At 43.0% G+C, this 21,686-nt stretch overlaps 1 protein-coding gene across 1 annotated transcript in view; it reads right to left on the bottom strand.

The window, feature by feature from the left end:
- Epsti1 (epithelial stromal interaction 1) overlaps positions 1–20,175 on the bottom strand; it is a 99,679-nt gene extending 79,504 nt beyond the window's left edge. Inside the window, exon 1 of the mRNA XM_041672891.1 lies at positions 19,892–20,175. Within this exon, the coding sequence (XP_041528825.1) occupies positions 19,892–20,073 (182 nt within the window). The 5' untranslated portion in view covers positions 20,074–20,175. The remainder of the gene's footprint in view (positions 1–19,891) is intronic.
- Positions 20,176–21,686: the final 1,511 nt, after the last annotated feature.

The following is a 21,686-nucleotide window of genomic DNA, read 5'->3' as shown; positions in this document are numbered from 1 at the left end:
CAGTCTAGTTGAAGAGCAGGTAGACAAGACCAAATAAAAAAGGAAAAGCAATTGGGGACTGGCTCCTGTGGAACTACAAGACCATTGGTTCTTGGTAGACTGTCCCTGTAGGACATCACTCCTCTAGGTGGCGCTCTAGGAGTCAATCCCTTTAAGATCAATTTTCTCGTCTTCTTGTAGACCCACTTTAGGAGGAAAAGGAACACAGGGACATCTGCTGCATTCTTTGTGCAGACAAACAAGAGTTCAAGTCTTTGGCCATCCAGGCACATCCTCTTTGTGACTCGTGTGTCTAGCCCACTAGTCTGGTTCATGGTTTTAGGTTTTGGATTTTGGGAGCCTCGATCCCCTGGGCTGCCCATTTCCCTGGGGACACAGGTTGAACATAATCAGGAGCCCAGAAAACAAGGACATTGTGAACGTGAGACTCAAGGAAAGCTTTCTTATTTTCAGTTTTACCTTTGCTCTTTCTTTAGCATGTGAGGTGCCGACACGTGTGTGCACCATTGCCCACACTGATGCACTTGCCTGGGCGTGCGTGTGTGAGGACCTGAGATAGGCGTTGGTGTCTTCTGCCTCTCTCCACCTTATGTTTTGAGATGGAATGTCTCCCTAAAGCTGGAGTTCTATTTTGACTAGACTGGCTAGCCAGGGCACACACACCCCATCTCTGTTCCTTCCACACCCCTCCCTTGTAGCTCTGGGGTTAGAGCCACACCCCTCCATGCTGGACTTTTCCCCCTGGGTGCTGGGAATCCGAAACCAGGTCCTCATACTTGCATAGCAAGCTTTCTACCCGCTGAGCCAGCTCCCAAGACTCTTTTGTAAGTGAGACTATTTCTCGTGGAGTTACCAGAAATACCGAGCTATCAAAAACACGGTGAACCTTTAAGAGCAGAGGCAGGCTTCATAGGTATGTATTCCAGACCTATGCCACAGGTCTGCATGACGAAGTGTGGGTGGGCTAACTGAAGTACAGCGTCACAGATCCCAGCTGTGAGTCTGTGCTCGGGTGGCTCTTTGTGAGCCCATGCACGTGGTCCCACCAGAGCGTGAAGACTTCAGAAAGCAAAAATATAGTACAGTAACAGACTGCAGCATACAGACGGGTGCAGTTTGGGAGAAAATGGGGTGGATAAAGGCAACCATCTTATATGTACAGGTTTTAAAACAAAACAAAAACCCTAGATGCTCTTACAAGACTCTCTTCCACCTGGGATGCGCCATTTCCAGGGGCAAATCAGCAAAGGCGGAACAGTCGAGGCCAAAAGTGCTGAATAACTGAAGCCATTTTTCCTTATCTCATTATTTTCTTAGCTGCGCGCCTGCTTCTTCCTGGATCTTAATTTTAGACTTGTAATGTGAGGTGCACAGCCACCTTTGCATGCAAATGGGGCTGCTGGGTGCCCAATTACCTAATGTGTATCAGCAGATGGTGCATGGGTAGCCTAGCATGCATACAATGTTATGAATACAGAATTAGAAAGACCGTCATTGGAAATTAAGCCCTTATCTGTTACATAGTCTTTCTTCACCCCAAGAAACGTGTTTTTTTTTTTTTTCACTCCTCCAATTGCCAGTACTTTATAGGAGCTTGGGAGCTGCAGATCTATGAGTGGTATCTGGAAGCGTCCACGTGGTGCAATGGTGAAGCCATTCTACAGTCTTAAAGCTGAACTGCAAGGCACCGGATTTAAAGGCCAACTGTGAAATTGCCGCGCCATCCTCCGTGCCTGGACTGTGATGTCGAGTCGAGGCTGGGGATTCATTCGCGCCGCTCATCTGCAGCTCTTAACCTTTACCAGACATCAGAATCACCTGGAGGGCTTGTTGGCAGGCTTGTTAAAGGGCAGAGTTTCTGATTCAGTGGCTCTGGAGTGAGGCTCGATAACACGCGTTTGTTTTTTTTTAAATAAATAAATAAATAAGTTCCCGGTTGATGTTTGCGCTGGTTAATCTGCACCTTCATCTTTACAGGATTAGAACCTTCTAGGAGAAACGCCTCCTGGGCCAGTCTGTAAGGGCATTTCCGGGAGGGCTAACTACGGAGGGATGACCCACCCGGAACGTGGGTGGAATGAAAAGGGGGGAGGAGAAAGCATGCCAAGAGCCAGCCTGCACTCCTGTTTCCCAGCTGCAGACGCCACATGAACATCTGCCTCCGTTCCCAGCAACCCCTCTGCCATGTGACCATCTGCCTCCGTTCCCAGCAACCCCTCTGCCATGTGACCATCTGCCTCTCTTCCCAGCAACCCCTCTGCCAAGTGACCATCTGCCTCTCTTCCCAGCAACCCCTCCGCTTTTCGTTTCATCTTGACAGCAACAGGAAAGGCGACTCATGCGACCTTGCCCAGGTCCCACACTTGAAGAACCACTGGTATAGATCAGCTGCACCATCTCTGCTGCCAGTATGGTTTGTGCCAGCGAGACCCATGTTGAAGCTTTTAATCCCCAGTGTATGCACATTGAGACAGGGAAGGCCTTTAAGAGATGGTGGCCATGGGGACACCACTCTTACAAGGGACGAATGGATTGATGTCATTCTCATAGAAGTGGGTTGGGTATCACAGGACTGGATTAGATAAGAAAGAGTATTGCTATAACTCATAGCTAGTCACCTTCTGCACATGCCTGCTACCCTGTCCACTTCACTGCTTTCCATAGCCCAAGGTGTGTAGGTGTTGGTACCATGCTCTTCGGACTTTCTAGCCACCAAATTTGTGAACCAAATGAATCTCTCTTTTGAAAAATGAATTGCCCTTCTTAGGTATTTTGTTATAGCAACACAAAAGCACTAAGACACTGTTTTAGGATATTTTGATAGAAAGATAACAAGGGTCATGCATGGTGGTGTGTGCCGTTAATGCCAGTACTTGGGAGACAGAGGCAAATGGTCTCTGTGAATTTGAGGACAGCCTGGTCTATACACCAAGTTCTAGGAAAGCCAGGGTTATGTAGAAGACACTGTCTGAAAAAACAACAAGCTATTTAGATTATTAAATTTTTAATAAACACACGGATGGTAAATCACATACTAAAAGTCACTGGATTACCTAAACAATGGGGCTAAGACTCAGAAGTTGGAACTTTTGGCCTATACCAATTAACTGTGGGTGATTTTTCAACCTAACATAGGAAGCTTAAAATACATTTTCTGACTTCGACCACCACCCCCTTTATGAATTACTTGACTAAGCATTCTAAGTAAGGATGCTTTCGTGCACTTCATTCTGTTTCATTTCCTCCTCCACTGTCCTCCCCCTTTCCAGCTGTTTCTTTTCCTTTTTCCAATCACTTACTCGTTTTGCTTCATGGTTACATGTTTTCTGTTTTCCTGTCTCCCAGTTCCCTTAAAGTTTCTTCTTCACATCTCCTGATCCCCTTTCTAGTTTCATGACCTAAAACCAGACACATATAGACACATATATAGGAATAGTTTTAAATCTAGGTTCTACATATGAGAAGAAAACTTGTGGCCTTTGTTTTTTTTTTTTTTTTTTTGGAGGGAGGACTTGGCTTATTTCATTTGATGCGATGATTTCTAATTGAACTCATTTTCCTGCAGATGCTTTGATTTTCATTACGGCTTTGTAAACTCAATTGTGTATACATCTCCTAGTTCTTTCATGTGTTGATGAATATACAAGCTGGTCCAGTTTCCTGTAACTTCAGCTCTTAGAAATGCTTCCAAACAATGGGAACACTTCTCTGAGCATCTATTCCAGAATTACTATGCTAGAGACTTAGCAGGGCATGGAAGAGGTGTCAAACACAGACAGATACCAACCCCTTCCACCGATCTTAAGCTTTAGTTAGAAACTATTCAGGAAACTGACATAACCACAAGACTATCTAAACAAGCTCTAGGGTACGATGACCTAGGTAGTCAGAGACCCATGCAGAAGAGACTCACAAAGAAGCCAGAAGAGCAGTATACATCAAGGAGGAAGAATGCGAAGTAGAAGACGTGGCAAATGAGTTTGCTGAGAACATGTCAGAGAATTTCCCAAGCTAGTTGGTCTGATTGTACAAATTATCATAGAGGGTTAAGGGGGAGCTCTGTTTCTAGAAGATTATAGTTTACAGTATCTAATCTGATTAAGTCTGATGATGGTACAGTAGCCTCTGCCTTCAATCACAGAAGACATGAGGCAACTGAGTCAGAGAAAAAAGGCTTCCTACTCAACGCACTGAAAATGGTGCGACCCAGTAGGATTGTTTATATCTTGCTCTCTCTCTGTTCCCAGGACTGCCACAACCACAAGATGCTGTGTGTGGGTGCTAGGACATAGACACTGTGGAGAGGGGAAAAGAGAGGGGATAAACTAGCTCTGAAAATAAAGGATTTTAATCAAAAGCACTTCGGCCTAATCCTAACATTGGTCCTGGTAATACACGTTTTCTAGGAGAGAATGCCTCAGCGATATTTTATTGGCTCGAAATGCCAAATCAAAAATATATTAATATAAGAAAGCATTGCCAAGTGATTTAGCTTTTAGCTCTCCTTTTTTTTTTCAGTAGGAAGAGGAGCTAAAGTCTGAGGATATGCTTTTTTATTTTTAATATTGTGTGGCAGAGTGCAAGGCCCTGATGGATCAAAAATATTCATCTCTTCTCTCTGAACTTTCTCTGACATGAATAGCAAGTATAATTTATTAATGTTCTCAACCAATTAGTTTCCACCCACAGTGGACCTTTGCCATTTTAGCTTCACAGTGCTCTTTCCACCAGTGGGTTCCAGAGCCGCTGGTCGGAGCAGCTCAAGCTACCTCGATTTAGCATTCTGGTCATTTCCTAATGGAGCAAGATCCTGGCTGCTGAAACAAATATATATATTTGCAAATGGGTTTCCCTAATTATCTCATTGAAATTTAATGATATATCTGTTGGTAAGATTGTTTCCCATTTCCAACAGCACGGTTCTGTACAACGGAGCGGAGGAGGGCACAGGAGACAACAGCCTAAAACAAAGACGACTGTCTTTTCTGTGTCACGTTTAAAAGGGGGAGGAGGGCAGGGGAGATGGCTCGGCGAGTGAAGGGTGAGGCGGTATGCAAGCATGAAGATGTGAGTTCGGATCCCCAGCCTCTATGTAAACAGTCCGGCGAGGTAAGCCCAGGGCTGAAGGAAGTGTAGACAGACAGATGCCTGAGCTATCAGTGAGCCCCACGTTCAGCGATAGGCCCTTTCTCAAAACACAAAGTAGAGAAACAATTGAGGAAGACGTGGCCACCCCTGGCCTCCAAATCTGTGTGTGTGCGCACACATTCTCTCTCAGCACATGTACACATATTAAAAAAAAAAAAAGATTTGAGGAAAAAGATGTGAAAGCCATGTTTACATTCTGAGGGCCCTCAAATACTTACACCAGGGCATCTCCTAAGTACACTTGTGTGCCATTCTCACGACAGCTTATCAATAAGCACTCTAGAAAAAAAAATGCTCCATGCAAGCTGTGAAAAATAGATTGGCTAGCAAAGGTATTACACACATCTATCCCCTGGAGTCTGCAAACCATGCCAGATGTAATTTAAATTTCTAATTAAGACCAGGATCGGTTTGATTGAAAAAAGCAATGTAGTGGATAGCAGGAATTCAGGAAGAGATAGATGAGTGAATTCCAGACGGCTTCAGGCTGAAGAGTAGATGTGTGGAGTTTCCTGTCCTGGTAAAACCTGGCTTGATGCCGGGATGGAGAGCAGGAACTAAAAAGGGTCACTCAAGATTAACGTGCAAAGAAGTGAAGTCTTAACGTGCCAAGTCTTTGGAGCAAGACTAGAAGCCCTTCCTCTCCATGCATCATCTCATGAGCAGATACTGTGTTAAACAAAGTCTTAAACACACAAGCAGGAAGGGAGGGAGGCTGTATATAACCATGCATCCAGTGCCTGGATGGTTTGGGGGCTCTTTCAACAGCTCCCTCCCTCACGTCCACTCCCCTGAGTATCTGGGTCCTGTTTCAATAAACTCTCATTTCTATTCCATGCCTAACTTGACAAGCACGACTTCCCCTCCATCCTCCTGGATGTTGCCAGGGTTTTCATATATCCTGCACTGGTTTTCTCTTCTGGAAACATTGTCCCTGGGCTTCCTTTGAGTTCATTTCTAAGTTCTTCTACTAATGAGAACAAGAACCCCAAAAGTGAACCTCAGTTTCCCCAGGGACTGTTTTTCATAATTCAAGAAAATCTTTAATCTTGGATACAATTGACAACGAGGGGAATCACTAAGGGGATGAAAGGCACCAGACAAGGTTATGGACTTCCATGTTGGTTTTGTTGTATGGCCTTCAGTGTGGAGATATGAAGCTTATTATTTTCACTATCTGTTTTGCACTTTTACTTTTATTTTATGTGTGTGGGTGTTTTGCATGCACCTAAATACCTAGGATTCCTGTGTCTTGACAAGTGATGACCAGTTTACACAAGTTAGAAAAACACACCCTACTAGAGGCTCATGGTTTGATAAAATATTTGACGCCTATAGTATTCCTTTTGCTGAGGCAATCTGGGTAGTCAAAATGCACAGCTACAGAAGGTGGGCAAGAGATGTTATGTTGCTTCGCTTAAAAGCATACGCCATAAATACTATACACAAGAAGAAAACTAGCAAGAACAATTGGCGCTAAAGATACAAAGAACCACCATGAAAAAAAAATAATACTGTACAGAACTTGCATTTCTGAGAAGCCAAAACCAAGATGAGATTGGGACCAACTAATAGGTAAATTTGTAAAATTGCTTTCTCGGGAAAAAAAATAGAAGAAATTTGTGTCTTCAGAACATGGGTATTGGGTCTGGGATTTTGATACAACTATTACAAAGTAGTACACTAGCCTGTTTTTACTTCCTGGACACTCACAGAAGATATGAGATTCCTGGCCAGAGACAAAAAAGACTTCATTCCTCTGAATACAGCCTGGAGCATGCGCAGCAGCTTTCCCACAACAGCTGTCTAGCCCTAGATCTGATGCAGGGCAGTGTGCTGAGAGCACTGGGCACCTGGTATGTTTGCCTGGCAGCTAAGGCATGCTATATTTAGGCTTTTCTGGGTTTTATGAATCAGGGTATCAGGATACAACTCAGCCTGGCCTCAGCCTCTCAGTTTCCCCGCCACAGCATCTCCCGAGCCCGGATATCAGTTATGTGCCACCATACCCTACTAATCTGCCGTCGGCACAGCAGGTCTTTGTCTTGGAAAGAGTACACCTGTCTGCCAAGGTTCCAGTTAGAGATGCAGCCTCAAGCAGCCCGGATTAGTTGGCCACAGTAGTGTGTGAGTTAAATCTCAGATCCTCAGGAGGCTGGAAGATCACTTCAGACTAGGACTTCGACACTAATTAGGAAATACAGCAAAACTCCCCCTCAAAACAACAACAAAAACAATACAGAAAACAAGAAGCTCAGGTTAGGCTGGGCGGTGGTGGCGCACGCCTTTAATCGCAGCACTTGGGAGGCAGACGCAAGCGGATCTCTGTGAGTTCGAGGCCAGCCTGGTCTACACAGCTAGTTCCAGGACAGGTTCCAAAGCTACAGAGGAGAAATCCTGTCTCAAAAAAAAAAAAAAAAAAAAAAAATAGAAGCTCAGGTGAAAGTTTGACAAGAGCAGGAAACTGGGGAAAGGCATTGCCGAAGATCTAGGTCACGTGACTGGTCTCCACTCTTCTGCCTGATTCTCCTCTGTATTCAAACTAGGAGAGATGTTGGCCCCTGCCAAGGTGCATTTTCCCTTCCTCCTAAGGGCAATCCCAAACCATTCAGGTTGACAATGCGCCTGGCTAAAAGCCTGTAGTCTCCAACCTCTATAGCTAAGCGTGCCCACATGATTAATTTGGGACAATGGCATATTAGCAGAAACTTGAGAAAGATTTCTAAGACTTTTCACTGGAAGTGGACAGACCAAGCTTTGGTTTGCGGTTCCCTTCCTGGAGGAGTTGAGGTGAGCGCTGATGCTCAGATAGCTAGTCTGCCCTCTGACGTCAAAGCTACCACGTTAGTGCTCACCTAGTGTCCAAATGCCTGGCTTCGAACCTCATCCCACTACTCCCTAACTAATGACTTTGAGCAAACTATAGAGTTGCTCTATTTCTAAAGTAAATTATCCACTTCATAGGTTAAAAACTAGCTTCAAATAATTTTAGGGTCCAAAAAGAAGAAGGATCTGGAGATAAAAGTGCTTGACAGCCTGAGTTTGGTTCCTGTCATCCACCTGCGGAAGAAGAAAACTATCGAAAGTATCCCTGACCTCCAAACATATGCCATGGCCTGTGTGTGCCACATCATACACACATGCAACATACACATAAACATACCACAATAATAAATATAATTTTAAAAACGATATCAGAAAGGAATGGGAGCCAGAGAAGTGGCTTTGATTCTCGGCCTCCTCATGCAGTGGCTCACAACTGCCTGTAATCCCGGTTCCAGGGGATCTGATGCCCTCTTTCTTCTTCCAGGGCTATCTACATACATGTGATAGACAGACACATATACATGCACACATATGTATGAATTCTTTCATTAAAAGAAAGCAACAGTGTTCCACTATAATGGCCAAGTATTTGTCTCAGTCCTAGACTAGCTACTTTCTGGTATATTTTGTAGGGAAAACATAAACAAAGCTTTGTTTTAGAATATCTGTGAAGGGGCTATGTTTTGCCCATAGTACTGATACCTACATACAATATATATGATGGCTGTTTTAGGTGCTAGACCCTCCCCCATCACTAGTCTAACTCCTTCTCATACTCTGAATGAATCCCTTTTGGTATCTTTCCCATAAATGTATACAGTTTTTTTTTTTAAATTCACTGTACAACTGTGGTCCTGACTGGCTCTTCCCCATAACATGTATGTCATGGTTTTTTGATTCTTTTCTATGTATCACAGAAGTAACAAGACCCACGGCTTGAAGCGAAATGGTACTGAGAAAGATATCTTTAAAGATTAGCTGATGCTATTCTCCCGCAAGTGGCAGCCCACTCTGAGCCCAGACCTTCGCCGCTCCTTCTCTTATTGAAATATAATAGACCTACAGTGAACTGCAAAACCTTAAGTCCACAGCTCTGTGACAAACCTTTCTTTAAGGCCTCTGGGTTCCAAAAGAGAAAGGGAAAAAAAAGAAGTAGAGAAATAAAATGAGCTTTAGAATGTGACCAAGAGTTACTCTAGCCCAACTGTTTATTTTTTTTTAATATTTATTTATTTACTTATTATGTATACAATATTCTGTCTGTGAGTATGCTTGCAGGCCAGAAGAGGGCACCAGACCTCTTTACAGATGGTTGTGAGGCACTACGTGGTTGCTGGGAATTGAACTCAGGACCTTTGGAAGAGCAGGCAATGCTCTTAACCTCTGAGCCATCTCTCCAGCCCTCTGAGCCATTTATTTTTAAATTCTTTAAAAGCCTTGGGCTAGGGTTGGAGTTCAACTCAGGGGTAGAGTGTTTTCCAGTGTGCACCTGGCATGGGTTTTACTCCCCACCCCACACATACACAAATAAAGCCTAACAAGCAATATTAGTCTAACAAAGACCACCTCTCTCTACCCTAGGCGTCAGTTCTGGAGGCTTTACAAGTTTATTCTTTCACCTCTTCTTTTGTTGTGTGTGTGTGTGTGTGTGTGTGTGTGCGTGTGTGTGTGTGTGTGTGTGTCATAAAATTAAGCTGCAGAGTTATGGTACATAATCCCTAAACACTATAGCATATATCCTCAAGAAAAAATATTATCCTACCTATACATAAAACATTATCATACCCGAGGAATTTACCTAGTTATATTCAGATTTCAAAATTGTGTCATTGAATTCCTCCGTATTTCCACTTCATCTTAGAGTTGGTCACGAATCTCACTGATCTCTACAGACTATTCCTCTTCCTTTCATGACGGGCATCATTAAGAAGCCTGAGGATATTCTCATATGGAATGTCTCATGGTCTGAAGGAAGTGGTTATTATTATGGAAAGGATTAATACCAGCACATGAGAGGCAGGAGGATCCTGTGTTTGGAGGAGTTCAAGGACAGCCTGGACTATACAAGACCCTATCTCAAAAAAAGCAAAAAAAATTAAAATAATAATAATATACTTGTCACTATCACAATAGAACTAAAGAACATACTAGGTCTTTTCTTTCTTCCTTTCTGTCTGTCTGTCTGTCTTTCTTTCTTTACAAGATCTCTTCCTATCTATATAGCCCAGATTGGACTTTAACTAACGGTCCTCTTGCCCCAGTGTTCCCAGTGCTAAGATATGAGCCACCACACCCTGCCCCAGCCTTTGTTTTAATGATGAAAAATATCTTGCATTTTTCAGCATTCCTTTAATAGACTGCTTTTTAATCTTTCCATTTGAGGGAAAACTACAAACATTCCAGAACAAAGGAGCCGTCATGGCTGATTTTTCTGATAGAGAATAGAACCTTCCAAAGCTGTCTGTTCCTTTTGATTACTTTTTTTTTCTCCTAAGCTTTTGTTTCAGATTCAAATACATCCTGAATAGATGCAATTAACCTTAACAATATGCATAACCTCAGTGCACTCTGCTGACTTTGAAGGGGGTCGCCTCACTGTGTAATTGAGCTAAGTTTCATTTTTCTCTCCTTTCTGCAACACTTCCACTGATTATTATAGGTATTATGTGTTTTCAGGCTCTCATCATCCTGTTGATTTATTGTTTCACTGTTGCAGCTGTCAAAGGCTTTTTGAAAAATGTCCATTCATTTTTGATGATACTGTATTTGAACAAAAATGATTGCTCCCCAAGACTTGGCAGATCGCAAACACATACCACATCGAGGAGCAAGGTCTAGTCCAAAAAAAAAAAAAGTTGGAAATTCGTTCTAACAGGAACATAATTTATACCTTCCTCCATAAACAGGAAGGTAAATTTGATCTAATCAAAGTAAAGTGTCTTTTCTTTCCATCTGCTCTAAAACTCCTCTGCACAGAGCTGTAGTTTTCAAACTGTAGGTGGTAGCCCGCTAATGCTTCCTGAAATCCATCATGAAATGAATTTATTTTTAATGAACAAGAATAGAAAATAGGGACTGGAGAGATTACTTAGCGGGGACAAACAGTTGCTCCGCCATCATGAGGACCTTAGTTCAAATCCCCAACACAAATGGAAAAAGCTAGACAGGGTTGCTCTGCCTGCCTGCAATCCCAGCATTGAGAAAGAGGGGGCAGATGCAGAGAGCTCATTGGCTAGCTTGCCTAGGCAAAAATGTGAACTTCTAGTTCAATGAGAGACCCTGTCTCAAGGCGGTAAGACAGAGTTGGAGAAATAGAGTCAACATCCTCTGCTGTGGCTCCCTCATGCATGTGCATGCATCTGCAGACCCCCATGTATGTACCACACAGACAAAGGAACAGAAAATGTCAGCATGTCACATGTAGTGAGAATCGTTTTGCAAAATTTCTTTTTGGTTGTATGTATCTTCATACAGATTGACATAGGTCCCAGGTCACAATATCAAATAAATTGTTCAATATAGTTTCTGTCAAAAATCACTATATACTTGAAGTTGCTTAGAGACAATGACAACAGCCTGCACTAGTAGGAGGCAACCAAGCTGTGTAGAAGATAGCATAGAAAAGGAGATTTACACACACACACACACACACATACACCACACCACACACACACACCACACCACACACACACACACACACACACACACGAGAACATGGCCCTTCTAACTACTTTTCTAAATTGTTTAGAAAATAACTTAGAAATAGTGATAGGATTCAGGGCACATTTTTCAAAACTATGGCACCTTGGCATTTGAGAAAATAGAAACAGGAAAGTCTGCCTTTCTCCACCCCCCCTGAAACAGACCACGAGGGAGTTTTCTAACCTTTAGAGTCGGTAGGTCATCAGGCCCACAATTCAAAGCTCTCTTTTGAAGAATCAGTACAAGCAGGCCTCCTCTGTATCTTCACTTTATTATAGGATTGTTAGATGCTATCTTCGACAAATCACATAGCTACAAACTGTTCACCCTCCACCAAAACTAAGCACAAAAAGACATGTTATGTTTATATAGGAGAAGTCCCCAAATACATGTTATGTTTGTACAGGAAATGTCCCGGGGGGGGTATGCTTTAAGTGCTTGGTGCAGTATTTTATTTTTAATTTTAGATATTTTATTTTTATTTTATTTTATTTTATATGTGTGTGTTGCCTACATATAAGTATGTGCATTGCCTACATATAAGTATGTGCACCGCGTGCACACCTGATGCCCTTGGAGGTCAGAAGAGAATGTGGTATCCCCTGGAACCGTAGTAACTGATGGTTATAAGCCACCATATAGACACCGGGAATTGAAGTCAGGTCCTCTCCAAGAGCAAGAAGTGCTCTAAACTGCTGAGCCATCTCTCCACTCCTTTGTGGCACTATTTTATAATGTGTAAAGTTTTAAGAGATGAGGCCTAAGTGGTAGCCTAAGCCCCTGCTTAGGCAAACCTTTGAAAGTTATGCCCACTTCTGTTATGATTCTAGGCTGCATTTCCTTTGTCCTGTCTGTGGTCACATTGTACACAAGCCTCCGCCACATACTCCACCTGCCATGAAATTGCCCCACTGCGAACTGTACTTTCGAAATGATGAGGCAAAGTAAATCTTAAGCTGTGTTGCTCTAGCATTGTGTCATAGTTGCCAGTATATAAGATTTCTCTGTATCTTTGTGCCATCATTTCTGAAGGCTCGTATGTCATACACAATTTACTAAAGCAATTCGTATTCTTCTCTCTTGTTAATCTGACTTTGTTGTAGTTGTCTTGGCCATGAACCAAGGGATGGGTGGCTAAAGAAATTGTCTCCCTGAGAAGCTGCTAGTGCATACCACATTACCACATCTGTATTAGTACTCTCTTCAACTTACTGATTTTATTCTTGATGTGGACATAAAACAATAAGGCAGCAGGTAGCTCTGATATCACTTCCTCTCCCAGCTCCTGAGCAGTCTCTACTTCAGCAGGAAGGACTCAGGTTTGAGTCCTAGCCACTGATCAGGGAAAGCAACAGAAACCTGGGAAACTCATTTTCTCGCCAAGACTCATATTCCTTATCTGTCAAGGGGAAGTGTTTATTCTGAAGATAAAAATTCAATAATAATGTTCATGTCACTCCGTACAAGATCTAATGCATGGTTTAGCATTTGAGATATTTTAAGCACTTTTATAAACCATTGGTTTTTTTTTTTTCTGGTGACTCTGGCTTGAACCTAGGGCTGCATGTCTATTAGGGAAGTACATTACTTACCTAGTACACACGAACAACCCAATTGATTGTTTATGTTTGGTGCTTGTCTATTTTGTTTTGGCAGGGTTACTCAGGTTATTTGAGGCTATTTAACTAATTTACAGACTGTTACAACAGCATCGCAATGCTCCAACATATTCATCATTCCAAAAGTAACCGCAGGAAGCCAAGCTCTGCTAATTAGTTTGCTATTAGAATCTGCTAGTAGTTGAGGTACCTACTCAGTTCACTGAACTGCGTCATTATCATTAAGAGTTAAACACTGTCTGTTACATTACAAACTTTCTAAGTGCTTATGGGCCTTGTCTGGGAGCTGAGTTAAATAATCCCCTAATATAATCTATATTGAGCCATCAGGAAGATTGCTCATTAAGACAAGCGTTGAGCTTTCCCAGTGTACTATTATTTTCATAACGTTAAAAGAAGCGTCTCACTAGCCAGCTCTCCATCTCGAGAAAGAATGAGCGCGTTGCTTTCATGCTGTTTAGCATCTACTGGCAAAAATACTTATTTTCTTCTAATCATATGGAGACAGGAAATTGGAATTTGGAGTACTGTGGTGAGGAGGAAATAGTAGATTAGTTTTTAGAGGCTCTAATAACTACCAATGTGTTGCTTGAAAGCTGAGTAGTGGAACATATCTCTAATCTACCTGCGGAAGCTGAAGCAAAATGACCACACGTTCCATGTCAGTATGGGCTGCATAGGGAGTTCAGGGTATTCTTGGCTACCTAGAAATAGTCTGTCTCCAAATGCAAAAACAAAACAAAACAAAAACAACAACAACAACAACAAACCTGGTATCTGGGTGTTTTCCTGTCCTTGTGACAAAAGCATCCTGACCAAACAATTTAAAAAACAAAGCGTTTGTCTTGGTTACTTTTCTATTGTTGTGACCCTACACCATGACCAAAGCAATGTATAAAAGAAAACAAATTTTGTTTGGATGACCATCATGACAGGGAGCCTGGCAGCAGGCAGGCAGGCGGGGCACTGAAGCAGCAGCTCAGAGCTACTTCCTGCTGTGACAGGAGCCACCAGGCCAAGAGAGAGGCCAACTGGAATGTCATGGAATTTTCACATCAAGAAGCCCACCCATATTGATACAGCTACTCCAATGAGGCCACACCTCTTAATCCTTCCCAAACAATTCCACCAAGCATTCCTACATATGAGTCTATGGGGGCCATTTTCATTCAGAGGTTTATTTTGGCTCCTGGTTCAAGGATACAGTCCATCACAGCAGGGAAATTAAGGCAGCAGGAACTTCAAACAGCTGATAATAATCTTTTAACAGTCAAGAAGATGAAAGTAATGAATGCAGGCACTCAGCTAGTCTTCTCCTTTTTATGCAATCCGACACCCAAGGCCAGAGTATGAAGCTACTCTGCCTTCCTCAATTAGCCTTATCAAAGTAATCCCTCATGGGGCTTGCCCAGAGGCTAATCTAATATAAATAATCCTTCCCAGGTGTAACTGCAGACTTGTCTCCTAGATAATTCCAAATTCGCCAAACTGACAATCAAATCTTCACAACCTACAGCATAAACATCTATGTACTTGCAACTTCCCATTCTCCTGTAGGTCTCAGTTTTATATCATGTCTTAGGAAACATTTTCCTGTCCTCACAACTAGCTCAGACGCTGGTTTTCTTTTGTAGCACACACAAAGATTTACTTGTGTAATTATTGCGGAAGTATCTATCCCCTCAACTACATTTTTTTTAATCCTTATGAAGTTTGCTAAGTAGATAATTGCACCAACATTTTAAATTGTCCTGAGCTAGGGATGCTCTATTTCTATAAGGTTGTTAGTGTATATTATTCCCTGCTGCACAGCAAGCACTCCCTAAATATTCACTATTATTGCTGCTCAATCTTTAACTCTTTATAGTCCTCCATATACAGTAGACCACAAGTGTGTTACGATAAACTGAATTTGTGTCTAAATTATACTAAACGTTAACCACTGTATAGTAAAGTTTTATATTTCTGGTCAATTTTCAGAACGTCATTTTTATTTTCAAACAACATCAGGCTTGTATCAGTACACACAGGCAAGAGCCTATTGCCCACAAACAGGATGGAAACCTGTACCTTTAATATGTATATAGATGTGAGTGGAGTTTGCTTTAGAAGCAAGCAAAATAGCAAAAGAGAGAGTGAAAGATTGTTTTAGTTTACAAGTTTATATAAGCTTTTTGTTTGTCTTTAAATCTATGGGAATAGTTTATAATAGTTGAGGGAAAAGTACGTATCAATAGGTAGGAATAACTATAAAAGTCAATATGAAATAGTAAACACTTGCAAAAACTGAAATTCAGATGCAATATAAAAAAAAGTTAACCTATCTGGTATTTGCCACGGTTTAGGAATCATGGATTTTTAAAGAATTTCTTAGATCTTTCTTTTAATAGTTCTTAGTTATTTTTCTTTTTTTTTCAAATATTTATTTATTTATTATGTATACAATATTCTGTCTGCAGGCCAGAAGAGGGCACTGGACCTCATTACAGATGGTTGTGAGCCACCATGTGGTTTCTGGGATTTGAACTCAGGACCTTTGGAAGAACAAGCAATACTCTTAACCGCTGAGCCATCTCTCCAGCCCCCTTAGTTATTTTTCTAATGCTATAATAAAGACCGTAATAAAAAAGTAACTTGGAGAAAAAAAGGTTAATTTTGATTACACCTCCATGTCAAAGTCATCAAAGGACATCAGTGCAGGAACTCAGAGAAGAAACTTAGAGTCAGGAACTGAAGCAGAGGCCGTTGAGAAATTCAGCTTACTGGATTGTTCCTTGTGACTTGCTCAGCCTGTTTTCTTAAAGCACCCCAAACCACCATCCCAGGAGTGACACCACCCACAGTGAGCTAGGCTCTCCTGCATCAATCATCAATCAAGACATTGTTCCACAGGCTTACCCACAGGCCCATCTGTTGGGTTCCTCCTTTGAGGTTCCCTCTTCACAAATGACTATTTTCTGTCACGTTGACACAAAACTCCCAGCACAATTGACATCCTGTCAACTTGGTATGCTAACACATCACTATTAAACCAAAACCCTTCTTGTTGTCTCCCAAGATGTCACCAATATCAATATCACAATATAAAATATATTCCAAACTTTAAAAGTCCCACAAGCATTACAAATCAAGCACTTTAGATACTAAAATGTCCAGTCTCTCCAAAATACTCAAGTCTCTCTAAAATTCCGGTCTTTCTTAAAATTCAAACACCTCTTTAAAATTCCAAAATCTCTATAAAATTCCAAAGTCTGTTAGATGTATTTCCTGTGACATAAAAAAAAAAAGACACAATTTCTTACTCTAAGAAGGGAAAATCAGTGCAGTCACAATTAAATCAAAACAAACCCGAAATTTAACGGCACTGAAAGTTCAATATTAGCTTCTGAGAGCCCACTCCCAACCCTCCAGACTCCAAGGGGTCTGGACAGCTAGCTCCACTTCTTGGGCCTGCTGTCTGCAGCAGGCCCTGCTTGTCTCTGAGGCTCAGGCCGGCTCTATTCTGCAGTTGCCTTTGTCCTTGGCGTCTCCTATGGTACTGGTTTCTCCAAAATGCTCAGGGCTTCACTGAAACTGGACTCTCTTCGGGACTCTAACCCTACCACCTAGTGCCAAGTCTCTGCCTCTCTCCATGACACCTTCATGCCTTCAAAGAACGACCTGAATGAATGGCTTACACATAACCGAGTTTGGCAGCCAGCACGAGGAACAGCACTGGCCACGTCAGAACCCCAGACTCTCTGTTGACTCCGCTGAGATGCTTCTCGGAGGATTTTGCCTCAACAATGCTGGTGTCTTCTTAATCAAAGATGATTCTTCAGGTCCTATGACCCAGTATTGAGTGTCCCAGCAAAGTAAAGATTTCACTTTGGTAGTTTTTAATTCAAAATTGATAGAGCCTTTAAGGGACCTTTAAACTTCCTTCTGACACATCCAAGCCAGGTGTCATCCGACTCTACTGCTCTCAGCATTACCCTCTAAGATCCCGCAACAGCTCATTAAAGCCTGGACACCCAGAGCCTTTTCTAGTCCAAAGTTCCAAAGTCCTTACACATTCCTCCCCAAAACACATGGTCAGGTCTGCCATCGCGATACGCCATGATCTGGTACCAATTTCTGTCTCCATTTTCCGTTGCTGAAACTAAAGCACTGTAACAAAAAGCAGCCGGGGAGGAATGGGTTTATTTTAGTCTCCAACTCTCAGGTCACTCTTGGTCACCAAAGAACCTCAGGGCAAGAGCTCAAGGCAGGAACCTGGAAGCAGGAGCTGAGGCAGAGACCAGGAAGGGTTCTTCTCACGGCTTGCTTGGCTGCTTTCTGGTAACACTCAGGCCCACTGGCCCAGGTGTGGCTCCACCCACAGTGAGCTAGGCCCTCACATTGTAATCCTCAGTCAAGAGGATTAGGCACTGCACCACAGGCTTGCCATAGGCCAATCCGGTGGGAGCACCCTTCTCAACTGGGTTCCCTCTTCTGAAAGAACTCTAACTGGTGTCCAGTTGGCACAAAACGGCCAGCACACGTTTGCTTGTTTAGTAGGAAGGCATTTTTAAGTCACTAGGGTTTCTCAAGTCACAAGCAATCAAAGGGTGATAGCATCGTCATCAGTAAATGCTTAAATGAAGTCATCGCTATCAGCTCCCAACCTTGACTGAATATTGGCTGAGGGGCTGCTATTAGTTTACTTCTATTAATGAGGAAACTGAAGCATGCAGTAGCGAAGCATGCTGCTCAGAGAGCAGGGAAGCATGGAATCGGAAGTTGAACCCATCTACTGGGCATCGAAGCCCGTGCTTGTCATCCCCACATTGGAGTCACTGCCCCATGAACTCACCAAAGGTTGAACACAAACGAGGTTAAATTCACCTTTACCATACAAATGAACTGTTATGGCAATTAGCATCCTCCTTTCTTATTTTTCATCACACGCATGTGCGCACGCACACACGTACTCATATCCTCTTAAATTCTCTCTCCAAAATAAGTAAGACCTTCCTAATTCTTTGTTGTTTTTACAGAGACGCCATTGATCATTCACCATTCCCCCTTGGCTTACCAGTTCCATTAAGGAAACAAATGAGCATGCTGACACAGTGAAGGATGGAGATACAAGATGAATTCAGAGTGCTCCAAACAAGACCTTAGATGTTAAACACCTAAAAGGGAATGCATTCTCTAACACTCTGCTGCCTACCGCCCATGCACACGAAGTCTGGGAGAAGTAATTGAATTCTTTCAGGAATTTCTCTAATGATCTAACAGAAAACTGTTCCTTTCTGAGTGATTTGGTTCAGCAAGGTGCTAGAGTAATTACCATCAAATCAGAAAACAGAAAGACATAACTGATGTGTGCTTATGAGAAGATAGGAGCATACAAATAAGTGGTTATATCTAAATACCTGCTCTCTAATAAGAGGCTTAGAAATAGATTTTTTTTTATCATTAGCCACTCATAAGCATGAGGCCAGCATACAGATATGTGTCTCAGAGTCAATGAACTTTTCTTATGGCAAAATGCCAGTTGCTCTGAGAGAAATTCCGCTGTCTCTAATTGATTCCCAGACCATCTGCCCCGACTAAGGGTAGCTCTACACTGAATAGTATTATAACCTTGGTTCTTTCAGAAGCTGGGGAGTGAGAGAAACTCTACTGCTTGTTGGTCATAAGGTTATATAACTGTTCCTTAGCAACCAGCATTTGTCTTTCCTGCAACAAAGAAGCCGTTGCAAAGGGGGAAAACTAAAAATAAAATCGTTTGGACAGTTCTAATTCACAAAGACAGCACTTCAAACCGCAGCGCTGTGTGGGGGAAAAAAAAACACAAAACAAACAAACGAAAAAAAAAACCCCAAGCCATTCTACCTGGTGCAAAGAGAGGGTGGCTGACCCTCTCTACACAGCATGCTTTCAGGAGGCCATCAGCACAGATCAAGAATAAATGCCTCCTCTCTATTCCTGTTTAGGACCCGTTCCAGCCTTGAGCGGCTGAAGCCCTCACTCCCAGCTCTGCTCCACTGGTCCCAAGAGGCTGGTCTATTTGAGTCTTGGCAGTGATGCAAACTGGCTCCTGAGGTTATCTGGACCTTCTGTATCATATTCTTTTTTGCCTTTTCTCTACCATGGTGGTACCAAATATATAGGCTCACTATCTCTTTTCTCTTTCTCTTTCTCTTTCTCTTGCTCTTGCTCTCTCTCTCTCTCTCTCTCTCTCTCTCTCTTTCTCTCTACCTTTCTCTCCCCCTCCCTTGCTCTCTGGCTTATTCTCCCACTCTCGCTTTCTTGCTCTCTCCAATAAAGAAAAACTTACTTTCCTACTGACTAAGAAGCCCAGAGCATACCCAGGAGTCAGTCACAAGAATCAATGGAGTGGGTGCCAGATTATGCTGCAAAAATCTGCAAATTGGCAAATTCAAGGCATAATAAAGTAATTCATAGGTGATTTTATTGAGGTAAAATGACACTTAACTCTTTCAAAATCCCTGTTTTGGAGTCTCTATGGTTTCAACCTGCAAAGACTTGGAAAGTGCCTGGGGCCCTGATTATGTTTGGGACCAGGACTTGCTGCATCCAAGGCAGCTTGCTGAATACTTACTTACCTCCTCTGGTCAGTGCGCCCCTGCCTCTCCACCGTAGGGTTCTTGGGAGCCGCCACCTCCAGACTCTGTCTCTGGTTTTGCTGCAAACCCTTGCGCTGCCCATTCCCAGCATGGTCCCCAGAGAAAGTGGAGAAAGTGCCCAGCCCTGGGCCCACCACCCTGCTGCGGGTGTGGGTGTACATGGTCCACAGCCCGCCTGCCCGTTGTGTCCTGGCTTCAGTCTCTTGAGAAAGGGGTGCCGGGGAGGGTTCCCAGGAAGCTCGCGGAGAGGGTTCTGAAGAGCAAGTCAGCGGTTTTAACAGCTGAGTTTCGATTTCTCTCTAACCACAGGCAGGACCAGCAGGGAACTTCCTCTTCTGTTCCCTACCCAGGTGCCCTCTGACTTTATGACTGATTTACAGCCTGGGTGATAAACCGAACTCGTTCACCCAGCTACAGTGGAGTGGGCCTCAGAACCACTGTGGAGGGAGAGCGCCCAGGATCATGAAGATAAGACATGAGGCAGCCCGGAGCTGGTGCAAACTGACCAGAGTCCTGAAAATACTTTAGGAGCTGCTTAAACAGGTGTCCCTAATTCGAGGTCACTATTGTAGGTTTGAGACTGGGAACATATTACCTTGAGTCCCCTAGGTTAGGATAATAACTAAAATCAATGAGACAAAAACAGAACAAAACAAAACGAAAATGCCATTTAGGATTGTGACTGCTGCTTGGCCACCGGAGGACGAGGAAAGTGAAAGCAGAAGAAAGAACTCACTCAACAGAGCTGGCAAGGCAAGTTGAAGGCGAAGTTAGCCTTGTTGAGCAATTGACTAAATGCTCAAGAAATTATGGATTAAATGCCTGCCTTAAGCACAGCTTCCAGCGATCCAGCTCTTTTTATTAAAACACAGATTTGCAGGACTAATTCTGTAGTTCTTGGGATATTTGTAGTTGCGGTAGCATTTGTTTGTTATTTGTTTTGTTTGTTTGTTTGTTTGCTTGAACGCTCCAGATAATTCTGCCGTGATTGCGTGGCTGGGTTCATCACTTGTCACAGTGCTGGCCATACTAAGATGTGTGGCACTCTTTCTGTATTCTTGGAAGCAGGTAAACAGACACTAATGCCCTCTCTGGACAATTGAAATGATAGGAAGATGTGTAAGGTTTCTTGCTCTCCAATTCAGAAAAGGGGACGTTTGAGAATAAGTCACAAAGGGCATGGGAGTTCCCCTGAGGTGGGGGATGCATTATGGCAGGGGTTTTTGCTGTAAAATCACATGGTGTGTACCCATCCAGGTGTTCCCCTACAGCAGAGCCCCTCTGCTTGGCAACTGCCCCCCCCCCCCCGAAGCTGGACTGTCTTGTTTTATCATTGGTGCTCGGAGCAGGAAGACAAATGTATGTCTGAGAGCTCATAAAGAATCAAACTGAGAAGCAATTAAGTGTAGGATAAAATAGGAAGGGAGAAGGTAGTGGCCATAGGGGTCAGGATTCCTGTGCATCCCTAAGAAGGTATCAGAGCTCGGTGAAGCGGGCCAGAGATTCTCAAAGCTCAGAGCTTTAGAAGCACGTGGTGGGTGTGTTAGAATGGCATGCAGGTGCCCTCCCTAGAGTTCCTGTCATTAGGGGTGGGGCTGAGAAATTGCCTTCCAACAGTTCCCAGTGTAGCGGATCCAGGACCACTCTGTGGACCAGCACCCAAGGCAATGTGGAAGGCAGCAGGGGTTCTCTCCAGACAGCAGATATCAGATAACATGTCTGAGAAAGCCAAGGTGAAGGGGAGACAGAAAGATGAGCAGTTTAAAATTGTGGA

This window comes from Microtus oregoni, unplaced genomic scaffold (genome assembly GCF_018167655.1).
Source record: "Microtus oregoni isolate MIOR12 unplaced genomic scaffold, Mior012 000001F_ref0000356, whole genome shotgun sequence".
Lineage (NCBI taxonomy): Eukaryota > Metazoa > Chordata > Mammalia > Rodentia > Cricetidae > Microtus > Microtus oregoni.
The sequence above is the reverse complement of the archived record's forward strand: the minus strand, read 5'-3'. Positions and strand labels throughout refer to the sequence as shown.